We start from the raw sequence: 17,727 nt of genomic DNA on the forward strand, positions 1-17,727 counted from the left end.
CACCTACGGGTCTTCCAGTGTTTTAAGAGGGGCCCCTGCAACTGAACCTGGCGGTAATATCACTTCCTTTTAGTCTCCAGTGAGATGAATGGCTGCCCTGTGGTGAAGCCGACTCCTGGCTTTGCTCGCTGTGTGCTGATGGTGGTAAAGCCTATTTTGAAAGCATCTTTTGGAAAATGTAAAAAGCAACCAATGGTGAAAACTCTTCTGGCCAAAAAAGGTAAACAATAGCACTTGCTGCTCAGATGGAGCCCCTAAAACAGATGCTTGGCAACACAGCTGGGATCTGCAGCCTGGGTCAAGAGACAAAGCTTCAGGCTTCAGCATAACTCTAATCTCTGCATCAACATGAAATGGCTTCAGATGTACTGCCAGCAATCTTCACAGAAGCCTGTGCAGTGCTCTGATCTTATCAGTTTCTCCAGAGAAAGGGCCTTTCCAAGATACTCTGTCAACCATGTCAGCACAAGAAGACATGGAGTTCACTGGTTTTCCAGAGATCAAGTCTAGCAGCACTTGATGAGATGACGTTGAAGTTCTACATATTAGACCGAGGGAAAGCAAACTCTAAAAGGCCTTCTCTGGCGGCTCAGTCGGTACGTGGGAGAGCCAGGTTCGATCCCTGGGCTGGGAAGATCCCCTGGAGAATGGCTGCCCACTCCAGCATTCTTGCCTGGAGAATCCCAGGGACAGAAGAGCCTAGCGGGCTACAGTTCACGGGGTTTGCAAGGGTCTCATGACTGAGTGACCACACTAACTAACTACATTCAAAAAACAAATGACAACTAGGAATGGGAATTCCCTGGTGGTCTAATGGTTAGGACTTTGAGATTTCACTGCCGAGGCCCTGGGTTCAGCCTCAAGCTGCATGGTCAAAAAAAAAAAAAAAAACAAGGACAAGGATTAATTCCTGTCTTTGCTTGACAGATACCTATGACCATATGAATGAGGTATATCTTTCATTTTAAGGCTCGACAGACATTGCTGTGTGCTCCCATACCGACAGGTTATAGTAGCTGTTTCCAAGGAGAAGACTGGATCAAGACAACCACATAAGCTTTTTCCAAGCTGCAGGAGGAATTCCATAGGTTGGGGGCAAACTACAGATATATTATGAAAGTCATTTCTGCTCAAACTGAAATATGGATTCAGCATCCTATTCTACCAGACATAGACAGTACAATGTTGCAAACCTTGTTGACAATGGTCTCAATGGCTTGATGATAAAAGAAATCACGTAAGATGAGCTAAGCACAGTGTCCAGGGGAAACGTCTAGTTCCTCAGACTAGGTTTCAGTCTGCTTTTCCACGGGTGTGACTCTGACTCCATCGGCACAGTGGTCGTGATGAACCAGGCTTCTGGCGTGCGTCATGACCAACAGAAGTTAAAGCAGACTGATGGTTTTAGAACAAGATGACATGCATGCTGTCACATCGAAAGCTGCTGCACAAATTCAACTACTTTTTCAAGCTAAACAAAAGCAGCTTTCTTGCTGAAATTTATCTTGAGCACAATTAAACAGATCTCTTCACTTTATTTGTAAAATCTGAATTCATTAAAATTTTTCAGGAAGTACTGGCATTAAAATCTGATCAATTTGTTAAAAAAAAACAAACATTTTTATGGTCCGTCTATGGATGCAATCAGTTTACAATGCCGTATGATTAAATGCAAGGAGAATCTGTCTATGTTTACACGCATTGTTCTAGAGAAAACAGTTAAGAACTAGATGGCCTCTGGATTAACTCCTTCAGTCCCGTGCTCACCCAGAACACACTGTTCCCACTGGGATCTGAATGCTTACACTCAGTGAGATCACTGTTTTCTGCCACTCAAACTTTCATTAATGCTGCTTTAAACCCTATACATTGTACACTCTGGCTTACCAGTCATGCCACACTTTGGGTTTATTCCAATCTTGTAACTTCTGTACTGGAACTATCTCTTTAATACACACACACACACACACACACACACACACACATATTGCAGAAGCGCTCCTGGTGACTGCCACTTAAACAGCTCCCAACACTAGCGGCGCTCGCCTCTCCACCCGTAAGGCAGCGCGGCCGCCCGATGCCCTCAGCCAGCTCTCCCGCGCCGCCGTCTCCCCTGCTGCTCTGCTTCCCGAGAGCCACTGACAGGCACTGCCTTGCTGGCGTGTGCCTGCGGTGCATGCTGTTCTTACATAATTTAATTACATATTACGTAAGCCACAGAAATGTAAATGTGAAAGAAAAGAGAAAAAATGATGTTAAAAGCTTTAAAAGAACTAGAAAAAGCAAGACACTTGGGGGAAAAAAACAAAAGGAACTGTCACAAAAGTAGGCATGGGTGAAACAACCATAAAAGGCTCAGGGAAAAAGCTTTGTATCCAGATTACTTCAAATGTATCTGGTTCTCACTTTAAAGAACTGGAAATCTGATTTTAGATGATGTGTTACAAGTGTGGTTTATGCAAACCATTGTTTAAGAACTTACTTTCAAAGATTCTTGTGCCTACACGCAAAATGAATATGTATTTATATGTTTTAAGTGAAAAGTAGTATGTTCAAAGTACATATTTATATATCCTTTTAAAATGATTTTCCATTTGAACAAGCTTTTTCTGATTAACCGCAAGTACCAATGATGTAATCGCAGAGAGATTCCACTAACTCGGCGATCACAGTCAGTGTTCCTGGAGTTCACCCCGCTCTCCCCCTTCCAGAACACTGGAATCTTGTTAAACAGTGACTTAACCATCAACCATACTAACTCCTCCTCTAAGTCTGCATTCATCCTCATCTAGTAAACATACCTTTTGTGTTGTCATCTAAATTGCTGATTAAAAAAATAACCCTTCTGGCTCAAAACACTTGATTTCCCACGACTCCTAAGATAATGAGAATCCTTAATGTAGCCTAAACTACCTGCCTCTCCCTGCCTCTCTCCACTTCTCACCATCATTTACTCACTCCTTCAGACATAACAGCCTCTCCTGACTTCCCAGACTAACACAGCTCCTCTAATTTTATACTCTCCTAACACTCTGTCACAGAAATGGTCAGAAACAGGAGTTTTCATTTATTTGTGTGATTGCCTCACTGTGTGGCTTTCACTGGACTGCATATTCCACAAATCCATGGACTATGTCTGGTTTTACTCACTTTGTATCATTAGCAAATTCTGGAGCTGGTACATTGGAGAAACTCAATGTTGAATGTGTGAAAAACAAAAATAGAGAACAAACAAAGCAAAACCTCTGTAGCATACAGCCAAATACCCTTCTCCGTTGACAATCCTGACTTACAGGTGAAGAAGTCTTTAGGAAGAGAAACTAACAATGACAACCCAGCGCAGAGTGAGAGCGCACCAAGCCTTTCCCCTTCAGAGGGGACAGTGGGCTTTCATGCAGAAATCACTCTTAGGAAGTAAAGCAGTGTTAGTCACTCAGTCAAATCTGACTCTTTGCAACCCTGCACACTGTAGCCTGCCAGGCTCCTCCATGGAATTCTCCAGGCAAGAATATTGAGAGTGGGTTGCCGTGCCCCCCTCTAGGGAATCTTCCTGACTCAGGGATAGAACCTGGGTCTCCTCAATTGCAGGCAGATTGTTTACCATCTGTGGCTCAGCTGGTAAAGAATCCGCCTGTGATGCAGGAAACCTGGGTTCAATCCCTGGGTGGAGACGATCCCCTGGAGAAGGGAAAGGCTACCCACTCCAGTATTCTGGCCTGGAGAATCCCATGGCTGAATAGTCCATGGGGTCGCAAAGAGCTGGACACAACTGAGCGACTTTCACTTCACTTTCACTTTCTTTACCATCTGAGCCACCAGGGAAATCCCCAATCCTTCTAATGTGGGATTACATATGACGCCTGACAACATTCCCTAGGGACACTAGCTCAGGAAACTTAGCTGCCACCACTGTGGAAAAGGAAAGTATCTTAACTTGGTGTCGTCTCTCTCTGGCCACTGCTTTGTAACCTGCCTCAACTACGTAAGAACTGATTACAATGTCTGGCCACATCCCTTCCTCATATATGATTTAACTTGAGAAAAGATTTCTACCTTTCCACATGTGACATGTCCCAGACACTGACAATCAATCCACCTGCCTTCCCCACTCCAGTCTCTCTAGATCAGTTTTTTTCAACTGTGGGCTATGACCTGTTAGTGGACAAAAATACCAATTTATTGGGTTCAATGGGCATTTTGGAATGAAAGTACTAAAAAAAGAACTGAATATACTAAAAAGTGTTTCATGAACATGTGGAGGTATCAGTTCAGTTGCTCAGTTGTGTCTGACTTTTTGCAACCCCATGGACTGCAGCACACCAGGCCTCCCTGTCCATCACCAACTCCTGGAGTTTACTCAAACTCAGGTCCATCGAGTCGGTGATGCCATCCAACCATCTCACCCTCTGTCGTCCCCTTCTCCTCCTGCCTTCAATCTTCCCCAGCCATCAGGGTCTTTTCCAGTGAGTCAGTTTTTCGCATCAGGTGGCCAAAGTATTAAGAGCTTCAGCCTCAGCATCAGTCCCTCCAATAAATATTCAGGACTGATTTCCTTTAGGATGGACTGGTTGGATCTCCTTGCAGTCCAGGGACTCTCAAGAGCCTTCTCCAACACCAAAGTTCAAAAGCATCAATTCTTTGGTGCTCAGCTTTCTTTATAGTCCAACTCTCACATCCATACATGACTACTGGAAAAACCAAAGCTTTGACTAGACAGACCTTTGTCAGTAAAGTAATGTCTCTGCTTTTTAATATGCTGTCTAGGTTGGTCATAGCTTTTCTTTCAAGGAGCAAGCGTCTTAATTTTAAGGCTGCAGTCACCATCTGCAGTGATTTTGGAGCCCCAAGAAAATAAAGTCTCTCACGGTTTCCATTGTTTCCCCAACTATTTGCCATGAAGTGATGGGACCGGATGCCATGATCTTAGTTTTCTGAACGTTGAGCTTTAAGCCAACTTTTTCACTCTCCTCTTTCACTTTCATCAGGAGGCTCTTTAGTTCTTCTTCACTAAGGTATGAAATTGCTAGGATAAAAGGCAAAATTTCAGGTCTATGGGACAAATCCCTAAAATATGAGTTTATAGAACCTGACAAATTAGGAACATTATTTGGCTTTGCAGGGAAACCTTTCCAGAAACCCCAACAAATAATGCTGTTTCCTCTTAAATATAGAAATCCAGTCCTAGTTCACATCAGGCTTCACAAGTTTGTGTGTCTGTCTCTCCCCACCATTGCCATCTCTCTATTTTTCTATCTTTATCTCCATTTTAGAATACTCACACACACACACACTCATTCTTACACACACTCACACGTGCATAGTAAGCAACACCTGACATGGACCACGGTGCTATAGAATATGTCATTCCAGGATGACAAAAGTGTTCAGAACTTTTGTTTGCTTCCCTGGTAGCTCAGACAGTAAAGTGTCTGCCTACAATGCGGGAGACCTGGGTTCGATCCCTGGGTCAAGAAGATTCCCTGGAGAAGGGAAAGGCTACCCACTCCAGTATTCATGCCTGGAAAATCCCATGGACTGAGGAGCCTGGTGGGCTACAGTCCATGGGGTCGCAAAGAGTTGGACACGACTGAGCGACTTCACTTCACTTCACTTTCTGCCATAAGGGTGGTGTCATCTGCATATCTGAGGTTACTGTGTTAGGTATACATGTGTAGGTACACGTGAATGTAAAAAGTCTAAGCACATGAGAGAAAAAAAAGAGGGCAGTACAGAACAATGGTTAAGAACATAAGACTCTGATGCCTGACTGCCCAGCTTTGATTCCTAGATATGCTGTTCAATAACTGTGTGAAAGAAAGTGAAAGTTTATTCACTAAGTCATGTCTGACTCTTTGCTACCCCTGGTCTATAGCCTGCCAGGCTCCTCTGTCCATGGAATTTTCCAGGAAAGAATACTGGAGTGCGTAGTCATGCCCTTCTCCAGGGGATCTTCCCAATCCAGGGAGTGAACCCAGGTCTCCTGCACTGCAGGCAGATTCTTTACCGTCTGAGCCACCAGGGAAGTACAAACTGTGTATCCCCGGGCACAAGAGGTAACACAATTGTGCCTCGATCTCGTCATTAGGGACAGTAACAGTTCTTACATCATATGGTCTGGAGATTTCAGAAATTAAAGAAATTAACGTAAGGATTCAAAGGAAGGCCTGGCAGATAACAAATGCTGCACAAACGTTAGTGGGAGAAGCGTGTGTGTCTGTACATACTGTTTCTGTTTCATACATACATACATACATAAACACACATACTGAATTGCCGTACAAAAACATACCTATTTTGTCCTATGCATAATAGTACAAAAAGCTTGAAAGCTACAGCTCTACACGAACTTATATGCTTTTCCTCTAGGAAAAAAAATACAAATTATGTAGGCCAAAGAATTTTCCCTTTCTATCTATCTCTTAGTAACCTCAGGGTTAAATTTAAGACATAATTACAATGACTATCTCAGCCCAGATTTCTACATCATCTATTTCACTTTCCTGTTATCTGACTTTTGCTCTATTTTCATCTTTTTTTTTAAGTTCCTTATTTTTTTATTCTACCTTTGAAAATGCCCTTAAATCTGTATTTGAAAATTGGTACATTTTAAGATACATTTAAAATAAAATTCACTTAATTTTACATATTTATCAAACAGAAGCACAGATTCTAAATTCCTTTATAGAACAGATACCTTATTTGCACACTAAATTTCAAATCTTAAAAAACTACATAACTATATAAAACTTAAAACTTAATATTGCAACTATAAAACTTAGTATTTCAACATAATTTTAAAATAGAAACAGGGAATTTGAGCCATTAAATTCAATCATTTTTAAAGTTAGTGACTCTTGCCAGGATTTTTAAAATAAAAACAAAATGTCTAAGACTAATAAAGATAGACTGATTAAAACAGATTCTTCTTCTAACATACAAAGAGCTATAAACCCAAAACATGCCTGCATACATAAACAGATGCTAAAGGCACACATGAGACATGGTAAAAGCACATGAAATCATAGGCAGTAATTTTTTATGCAAGAGACTGAGATAGGCTATTTGTTTTAGGTATAAACCTGTATATCCTCTCTAGAAGACAAACAACACCGACGACCTGGAAGACAATAAAAGCACCAGCATTCTACATATAATCCAATTAATTTTTTAAACTAACCAGGGTCAAATGTGACTCATTTAGTTAATTATTTTAAATGGTCAAAAACGGTTGCTCAGCTGAAATCAAGACCACAAAACCAATGCATTTTCTCATGGATGGTGTTAGCTTCTTAAAAAAAAAAGATTTAATATGTGAGAAAGTTGACAGTAAAAAATAGTTTCAGGAATGACTATCTATGGATTCCATTTATGCATACTGGATTAGCTTGAATAATTAAAGACTGAGTGCATGATATCTGGTAGATCAGCACTTTTTAATTTCAGAGAAAGCACTCAACACCACGGGCACTAATCCTGCTAATAACTGCATGTGAGCATGTGGCGCGGCCATCTCCTGAAAATCTCCTACAGATGACCCGTGTAAACCACATGGCATTTCTTATCCCTTGTCCCAAATGACTTGAAAACCAAAGATCCATCAGGAAAGGAGAAAAAGCTGCAAAGGAAGCCATGTTCCACTGTGAGACGTAGACTAGAATTGATTACCCATGGAATGTGGTTACCAAAGAATCCACTAAAAGGAAAATACAGGAAATCACAACAAATGAGCTGTTTGGGTTTAAAATGCTTGCCTCCTCTCTCTTGCTCCAAAACTTCCCAGGTTCAGGCTGAACCCAGACCCGAGCCTCGGCCACACGCTGCTGAGGCTCCTCCTCTGCCCCTACCGCCCGCTTACTCTTCTCTGAGCATTCCTGCAGGAAGTCAATGCACTCCATTCTAGCTAACGTGACCTAGGACAGCATCAGTAATGAGTCAGACTAGATTTACACTAGGGAGATGATGTCAACCAACATCCTTAAGTGGAATCATCTTTTGATTTTAGAATAAAACATCACAAATATTTAACCTCTAAGATTTCCTTAAGCACTGCAGGCTTACATTGAAACATAAGGAACAGTGGGCACACACAGATGCAAAACTATAAACTTTTTTAAATGACGATTTTGACAATTTAACGAATACAGGCTTTTAAAAACATTATTTTGATAAAATACTTTCCAAACACCTAAAGGGAATTAAATGACAAACGATGACTAAGTCATTATTTTTGAAACAGTCTGTACATGACTCAATCAGGTATTTTTCCCTTGCATCATATGGCCAAAAAGTAGCTGTGTCTTCAAGCTGCCTGGTGCAATTCCTAGCACCATCTAGTGGCAACTTATCCAGAAGAAAAAGAAATGTAGTCTTATTTAATAAATGAGATGTGTTTCTGAAAAGTCTGCAATAAAAAAATATAAATACCTATATATTTTACAAGGCTATCCTGTTAGGGATGGCTTTCATGGAGTCTGGGTTTTGTTTTGTTGTTTTAGTTGCTAAGTCATGTCCAATTCTTTTGCAACACCATGGACTGTAGCCCGCCAGGCTCCTCTGTCCATGGGATTTCCCAGGCAAGAGCACTGGAATGGGTTGCCATTTCCTTCTTCCCAGGAAGAAGATCCCAGGGGATCTTCCCCACCCAGGGATCGCCACGTCTTTACTGGGAAGCAGATCCTTTACCACCGAGCCACCTGGGAAGCCCAGAGTCTGACACCAAAGAGCAAAGAACTCTCAGCGTGAACATCCGAGGACGGCACTGACGGCTGCGTAAACGGCGCAAGGCCGTCCCTCCTCTGGACGGCACTGACGGCTGCGTAAACGGCGCAAAGCCGTCCCTCCTCTGGACGGCACTGACGGCTGCGTAAACGGCGCAAAGCCCTCTCTCCACTGGATGGCTCCCGCAGGACAGCCTGTAGGACCTGCCGATTACATGGCCACCCCGACCCTCACCTCCAGAAAAGAAAGAGTAAAAGAAAAAAGCAACCTTCTTACAAGGGCACCAGGGACTGAGGAAGACAGAAATGGTTGCTGCTCATATTACTGGAGGCAAGGCATTTTGAATCTCTATACTCAATCAGCACTCATTTGAAGATCTTATAAACCCAGAAACAAACATTAAATGAAGATCACATTATTCAACTTGCAAGTCTGTGTGTAATATATCTTTTTTAAAAAATGCTCACCAGGGAGGCTCAAGAGGGACGGGATATATGTATACATATAGCTGATTCACTCTGATGTACAGCAGAAACTGACAACATTATAAAGCAATTACGTGCCAATTTAAAAAATGCTCACTACTCTTTTCCCAGCACCCAAAACAGTATCTGCTCCTTAACAAATGCATGTGAATGAATGAACCCCCAGAGCAATGGGAATGAAGTGAAAGGTTTTGAATATAAAAGTGACATGATCAAACTTACATTTAGGAATGAAGACTCTGGCTGTAGTCAGAGAAAGACTAGGAAGGCACAGCCTGAAACTTCAAGATCTTTTGGTGGTTACGTGTCCCTATTTATTGCTGGACATATTTTGGGTTTCACAATAAATTATTTGTTAAGAGATAACAATCACTTAGGTATCAAGCTAAAAATCTGAGACACTGATAATGCACTATACTAGCTCTTTTAAAATCTAGGCTTCTTTACCTTTCAGATACATATATAGTTTATATAGCATTTACTATGTATCAGGCAATCTAGATGTTTTATTACTCATTTTATGCATATTTTAATGCATATTTTGGGGCTTCCCAGGTAGTGCAGTGGCAAAGACTCTGCCTGCCAATCCAGGAGACGAAAGAGACTCAGGTTCGATCCCTGGGTCAGGAAGATCCCATGGAGTACGAAATAGCAACCACTCCAGTATTCTTGCCCGGAAAATTCCTTGGACAGAGGAGCCTGGTTGGCTACAGTTGATAGGGTCGCAAAGAGTCGGACATGACTGAGCAACTGAACACACGTGCATATTTTAACATAAGACTGTTAACCTAACATACAGAAGGTTGTTCAGAACCTAGAACGTTTGAAAAGTTAAAGAAGAAAACAAAGAAACACAATCTTCATTTGGCATGTTATTTTTAAGGAGACACAAGAAACATGGGTTCAATCCCTGGGTTGAGAAGATCCCCTGGAGTGGGAAATGGCACTCTATTTCAGTATTCTTGCTGGAAAATTCTATGAGCAGAGGAGCCTGGAGGGCTATAGTCCATGGGGCTCAAAGAGTCGGACACGACTTAAGCAAGTAAGTACATGTACCCCCAATACACAAATCAACTCTTTAGAAATGCTAATAAAATTTCAACTACCAATAACATTTATGAAATATTTGTTGTTAGATTTTTAGTATTAGAAATATAACTTTAGTTGGAATTACTCCCAGATATGCTAACAAAGTGACTGCAAGAAAGAACTAATAATCTGTCCTTACGAAGAAGTCCTAAATAATTGTTTTTCTAATTTAGGGTACAGCTTTACAGTAGAATCCCCTGTTGAATAAATAATCATAACTGGCAGTTATCTAGCAATTGGCGATTCATATCGATTGTCTCACTGATGTTGTAACGACATTGTGGTATCGGTACCATTAACTTTGGCCGATAGGGACCTAGGCTCACAGAGTTCATGTGATTTACCCAAGGAACGTAAGTGGGCAACGGTCAGGTCAAGATTCAAACCTGAGTCTTCCAAGTTATTGTTGATAGCCAAGTACCTCACAACTATGAATGCACCACAATTAGAAATCGACTCAAATGCACCCTTTATAGTTACATGACAAAATTTATCCTTTTTTGCTATAATGACAAAAAAAATCTCTGAAATACAGATCAACCATGATGAATAAAGAAAATTCAAAAAGAATACATGCTCCACTTCATTAAACACCAGAATGACTAACAATGCTCAGTGGTCCATTTAAAGACTTTCTTCTATACTTGGGTGGAGCAGAATGGTCAAAAGGAAGGCAGCAGGAAAGGTAAAAAGAAAAACTAGAACCACTACTCCCACAAGCAGTCCAAAATTTCATCATGAAACAAAGATACTTCCTGAATCTGGAAGCACCAATCTCCAGACGACACACAGGAACTGCGGAATTATTAGACTATTGCGAAACTCTACAGTTACCAACTGTGGGGAGGGAGCAGGGCAACAGGGTTGGAAACACATACAAAAACGACCTTAAGAGTCCACAATCCAGAAGAAAAACAGAAGCTGCGAACAAAATGCAGAGAACTGCTCAGGACCATGTTCCCTACCAAGGACTTCGAGGGCCACAGTTCAGAGAAGGAAGCTACTGCGCAGGTGGGAAAAGTATGACGGTGGGGAAGGAGATAACGCGGGGCCTCAGGGATGGGAGAGACACAGAACTGTAGGGGAGTAAAAACCAACCAGACTTGTAAGTAGGTGGAATATCGGGGTAACTGGAGAAAAAGACAAGGGAAAACAGAGCTAAGCCTGAAAGCAAGAAAAGAATTTGGACGTGAATAATTAACTAGAAAAAAAGGCACTAAAAGTTCTGAAACAGAAGAATAGCACAATAATGTTGAATTTTAATGAGGCTGCATATTATTTATAACAGGATATGTATAAAATGCATAAAATGGGAGAGAGAACTTGCAGAAAGTCCAGTTTAAAATAAAAAGAATCTTATCAACAATCCATGTTTAAGGTAATACAAGTCAGGGCAAAAGGTAAATCCAAGGGTCATGTTCAAAGAAAAATTACAGGATTTTTGTGAGAAATAAGAAATAAAAAAGTCAAAATAGAGAAGGATCAAGTATTATTTGCAAGTTTCTAGCTTAGGAAACTGATCAGGAGATTAGCAATAGATCAAAAGAAATAAGAAAGCTGAAAACAGAAATCAATACTCTAAATAAAAGTTTGTTTTTTTTTGTTTTTTTTTCCCCCATAAATATCACATGTATTTAAATATGAGATCAAAAAGTAACTCTTTCATTTTCCAATATTCCATGAAGTCTTCAAGATACTGAATGAATAGAATTTTTTCTGGTTCAAAGTACATAAAAATTAAATCATCAGAAGAGTTCTCAGTTCCACTTCCAAAGAAAGCCTGACAGGACACATTAAAAGCATCTGAGGAGGCTTTTCTATTATCCTAAGTAGTTCTGGGGAAAATTTATCTTAAAAAGGTAATGAAACTGAAAGATCAGTGGTAAAATTTTTGAATAAAAATTGAGATTTTATTATAATCATAATAAAAGTTTCCACCTACGCCATTTAGTCATCAAAACTGTGATTTTAAATACAGAAATACCTACAACGACACTTAGCAGTGATTCCATCTTCTCCCAAGAGCAGGATACCGTCAGCTGACAAAAGGGAAGCCCAGTAACAGGAAGAAGCATCAAGTGCAAGCGCAAGTAAAGCAGGACACTGAGCTCCTTTCTCACCTTTGCAGAATCATCTTAAAGACCTGTCTATGGTCAAGTTGCTCCAAAAAACTGAGGTAAATAATGAGACAAAGTGCTAAATATGTTGAAAGAAAATCCATCCAAAGTTTGTTTTAAAATCTGGCCTTCATACTCTGTGTGTTTTTGGAATCAAGGTAATGCTAGCCTTATACAATGAGTTGGAAGAAATAATTCCATTGTTTCTGTTCTCTGAATTTGTGAAAGGTCAGCATTATCTGTGCCTTGAGTGTTTGGCAGAACTCACTTTAGAAACCACCAGGTGACTCCCTGATGGTCCAGTGGCTAAGGATCTGCCAGCCTGTGCTGGAGACAGGGGTCCACTCCTGGTCTGGGAAGATTCCCACGTGCCACAGAGCAACCTGGCCTGTGCACCCCACCACTAAGCCTCAGCACCAGAGCCTGCGCTCGGCAACAGGAGGCCAATGGCCTGCATCCGAGAGGAGCCCACCTGCTGCAACTGGAGAGAGCAGTGAAGACCCACAGCAGCCACACAGAAGTGAACAAATATAAAAACTGTACCAAGTGTTTTCCCAGCACAAGGATTTTTACTCACTGACCAGTTTCTTCAAGGATTAAAGGACTATTCAGGCTTTCTATTCTTTTTTCAATCAATTTGGTGTTTTACACATTTCAAGATTCATGTGCATGTAAAAATTGGAGAAACACTACCTCAGACCACTAAATTCCTATCACTTCCCAAATTATGTGCCATTTTTGTTCAATATTTCAGTTTTCTGGTTGTTAACCCTACAAATTAAGACATTTTGACCATGGTTTTACGCAGTCAACACTGTTTAGATCTTTATTCACCAACAGTTTTTGCATCTCGGAATCTCTCCTGAGATCACTTTCCTTCTCCCTAAAATTGTATCTTTTAGTGAGGATGCCTTGGTGGAAAACACACTCAGCTTTCTTAAGTCTGAAAATGTCTATTTTGCCCTTACTTCTGTAAAACAGCTTTGCTGGGAACCCAGTTCTAAATTGACAGTTATTCCTCTGGGGACTGTTTGGACACTCGTCCACACGGCTACGGTGCTCACGTGGTTGCTGCTGAAAAGTCATTTGTTCATCCAGTCGCTGTTTCTCCAAAAGTAAGTCTTCCCTCTCCGGCAGTCTTTAGGGTGTTTCTCTGTCTCTGGCGTTCATCAGTTTCTCTCATGTATCTATGTAAGAATTCCTTTATAGTAATACTTGTCTGAGATTTTCTGCTTCCTAAATTTACAAATTCACATACTTAATCAATCCTAGAAAATGCTCAGCTATCGTCTCTTTGGATATTTACCTCTGCCCACTCTATTTGCTCCTTCTGGGATTCTGATTAGATAAATTTACATGCTGACAAGACTAGCCATGTAATTAGCAGGTTCAGTGCAAAATGAAAATGTGGGATGCCTTGTTCACAGATTATTTAGAATTTCAGAAGGGTGAAAGTAGAGCATGAAATCAAACACGAGGCTCTTCTAGTGTAGGGACCTCTGCACCTGCACAGGTCACATGCCCGAGAGGCCCTGACTTCAGATGAGCAAGGACAGTGATAGTAAAAGTCCTGAAGGCAGAAGGAGAAATCAGAAAACCAAGAAACATCTCCCACCCAGGGACAGCCACTCTCTCATCATTTTGATGCACGGATCAGAAATTTTTCTGTATATTTACATGTAGATATTCAGTCACACAATTTTTATATTATGGAAATGGTATATTATACGTTCTCTTCTATAGTCTTTTTTCAAATTTACTATATTATGGAGAGCTTTAAAAACTTTAGTAAATACAGATCACTTCTATCCTATTGTACAGATAATAGAACATACAGGTACATGGTCATTTAAGCAAATTCATATTGTTAGGTTTCTGAAGAGTCTTGAGTTTTTCATTTTTAAAAGTGATGAGCATGGGCTATCAATAAAGTTGAGTGTGGACTGAATGAATCAATCAGTATAAACCACACTTCACAGAGTACTTGGCAAGTAACAAACTCTCCATAAATGTTAGTGGTTTTATAAAATATTATGTCTTGTGTAAAAACTGAATTCATCTACACTCCCAACAGCAGGGTAAGAGAGATTTTTTTTTTTTTCTTGATCCTTACCAATTCTTTTAAATTTTGCCTTTTGTATTTCTTCTCTTTTTCAATTTAGTTTCTACTATAAAGTGAATCAGGCATACGTATACACACATCCCCTCTTCTTTGGAGTCCCTTCCCCTTTAGCTCACCATGGAGCACTGCGTAGGTTCCCTCAGCTACACGGTAGGCTCTCAGGAGTTACCTGCTTTACACACAGTGCCAATGGTATACACTTGCCCATCCCAATGCATCTCACCACGCCCTCTTTCCCCCTTTGGCGTCCATACGTTTTTTTCTCTACATCTGAGTCTCTATTTCTTTTTGCAAATAAGGTCATCCATACCGTGTATTTCTTCTAGGAATGCTCTGTTGACATTCTCTGACAGTTCTCCTAACGGATTCCTTATTGTTTTAAAATTTTAATGATTTCTGTGTTGGGGATGTCAATCCTTTGTCATAGGGGTATCAAGTGCTTTTTTTTTTTTTTTCTCTTAAAAAAAAGAATTAACTTAAAGACTTACCTCCAGTTCCTAAGACCTTCAGGAGCTCAAAATTTTCAATCCCCACCTTCTCTGCATGTCCTGTTAAATTAGCTAAAAAAAGAAAGAGAAAAAATAAACAATTAAGGGGATGAGTAACAGGAGACAGTCCACGGGGCTTCCGATGTACCGCAGTGTTTCATTTCTTGGAACGTTAAATAAGCATTCACTTGATCACTATTTGTTAAACAGCACAGCTATGCTTCATGTGATTTTCTGTATCTCATATATTACAACTTTTTTTTAGAATTTTGTTACTATATATCATTTGTATCGAAGGTTAACCATAAAGTGCTATATGACTTTCTACTGACCGAATAAACTGAAAATGAACACAAATTGTAGTATGTAGATATGCAAAAAGAAAACTGGACAGATTCAGAAGATGCATTCATTTATTCAACATTTACCGTCTGCAAAAGCCCCTCCAAGGCTCCAGGCTGTGCTCCACGCCCACTTCTGCCCCAAACGCACAGGCAGCCTACAGCAGCGCCTGACCCGCTGGGCCCCAGCTCCCTTGCCCCTGATGTGCAAGCGCTGATCTCAGTGAAGCCTAAGACCTCTGCCAGTCCAAAACTCTAGAACTATGCTGAAAAACAAAAACTCTTCAAAAACACATTCTGGAATAAACAAAATGAGGATACCTTATAATGAGTATCTTCCAGCGTACCCCACTGAATTCTGGTCCCACTCTACGAGAAGTTAAGAAGTGTGATGTTGGGGGAAGGTGGGGAGAAGTGCTCAGGCTGAATGAATCTGGAAATAGTCAGCTTAAAGTTTCACAAGTTTCTTTAATGCCAAACCTCACAGATACTACACCATGAAAATATGCATGTGGATCTTCAAGACTGAGATACTTACATCTGTCAAATTTATTGGACCACAAGTTACTTTTTATGGTAATACCTATCCATACTGTGTGAACCAGCAGATTAGAAAGACATGATTAAGAAAGGCTTAGTTCAAATCCTAGTTCTACCGCTTAAAAGCTCTGTAATCTTAAACAAATTACTTAACTTTTCTGTGTTTCAGATCCCTCTAGTGTAAAATGGGGAATAATAAAAAATGCCTGCCCTCAAAGCATATTGGTGCCTGCAATTTACGTTCAAACGTATTTTTAAAAAGATGGATTGATGGGAGAATACAGGTATGGACAGATACGTGATAAAGAAGGGCTTCCCAGTGGCTCAGTGACAGAGAATTCACCTGCAATGCAGGAGACGCAGGTTTGATTCCTGGGTCAGGAAGATCCCCTGGTGGAGGGCATGGCAACCCACTCCACTGTTCTTGCCTGGGGAATCCCATGGACCGAGAAGCCTCGTGGGATACAGTCCATGGGGTCGCAAAGAACCAGATGTGACTGAGCACGCACACGTGTGATGAAGAAGGTACAACAAAACGCTGACTGCAGAATCTAGATAGTGAGTAAAAGGGTGCTCAACATACAATTCTGTCAAATTCTCTGCATTATATTTGAAAATGTTCATAATAAAATGGCAAATGATAAAAGCAGGGCCTTGTGATGATTCTGTGAGCTTAATTCACACAGTATTCGCTGTGTTCAACTAAGACTATTAGTGTTTGTAAATAAACTTATGCTTTGGACTACTGGACTTCCCTGGTGGCTCAGCTGATAAAGAATTCGCCTGCAATGCAGAAGACCTGGGTTCAATCCCTGGGTTGGGAAGATCCCCTGGAGAAGGGAAAGGCTACCCACTCCAGTATTCTGGCCTGGAGAATCCATGGACTATAGTCCATGGGGTCACAAAGAGTTGGACATGACTGAACAACTTTCACTTTTGTGACTATAATTTTTTTTTTAATTAGACTAAGAACTTTTACTAGAATTAAAAGTTTCAGAGGGAAAAGCAATTTCAGCATCTTTCCAAAGGTTAACAAAATGCATTAACTTAAAAAAAATATTTTAAATTGTGGTCACAATTAACCACAGAACAAAGTTTACCATCTTAACCATTTTTAAGCATACAACACAGTACTACTGTGTTACCTCTAGGTACACGGTTGACAACAGAGCTCTAGAATTTTTTCACTGTGCAAAACAAATTTCATTGAACAATGACTCTTCTCCCTCTCTTCCAAACTTCCAGAAACCGCCATCCCATTTTCGGTTCCTAAGAGTTTGACTATTAACGCATACTTTCATAGTGAGAACAAATCAGTGTACATGGTCCATGCCTCAAGTTCGCACTGGCTTCAGTATAAATCTAAAATGAATACCCAAAATACAGGTAGTATCTTAAAATCAATACAAAAAAATAGCATACCCTCCTGTAGTATGTCACACAGACTATAGAAAAAGCAAGCTCACAGGAAACCATCACTTCTGAAATAATGAGTTGGCTCTAAATGAACAATAAAAGTTCTGTTATTTATTGCTGTAACTGAATGTTGCTGCTGCTGCTAAGTCACTTCAATCGTGACCGACTCTGTGCGACCCCATAGACGGCAGCCCACCAGGATCCCCAGTCCCTGGGATTCTCCAGGCAAGAACACTGGAGTGGGTTGCCATTTCCTTCTCCAATGCATGAAAGTGAAAAGTGAAAGCGAAGTCGCTCAGTCGTGTCTGACTCTTCGCAACCCCATGGACTGCAGCCCACCAGGCTCCTCCGTCCATGGGATTTTCCAGGCAAGAGTACTGGAGTGGAGTGCCATTGCCTTCTTGTTAAGTT

General features: G+C 40.7%; 1 protein-coding gene across 6 annotated transcripts in view; it reads right to left on the minus strand.

Annotated features, from left to right (window-relative positions):
* RPS6KA5 (ribosomal protein S6 kinase A5) overlaps nt 1-17,727 on the minus strand; it is a 195,537-nt gene that overhangs the window by 117,505 nt on the left and 60,305 nt on the right. For all 6 annotated transcript variants that reach the window (XM_055538921.1, XM_055538920.1, XM_055538924.1 and 3 more), the window contains exon 2: nt 15,020-15,091. In XM_055538921.1, coding sequence (XP_055394896.1) covers nt 15,020-15,091 — 72 coding nt within the window. The remainder of the gene's footprint in view (nt 1-15,019; nt 15,092-17,727) is intronic.

Source organism: Bubalus kerabau, chromosome 10 (assembly GCF_029407905.1).
Source record: "Bubalus kerabau isolate K-KA32 ecotype Philippines breed swamp buffalo chromosome 10, PCC_UOA_SB_1v2, whole genome shotgun sequence".
Lineage (NCBI taxonomy): Eukaryota > Metazoa > Chordata > Mammalia > Artiodactyla > Bovidae > Bubalus > Bubalus kerabau.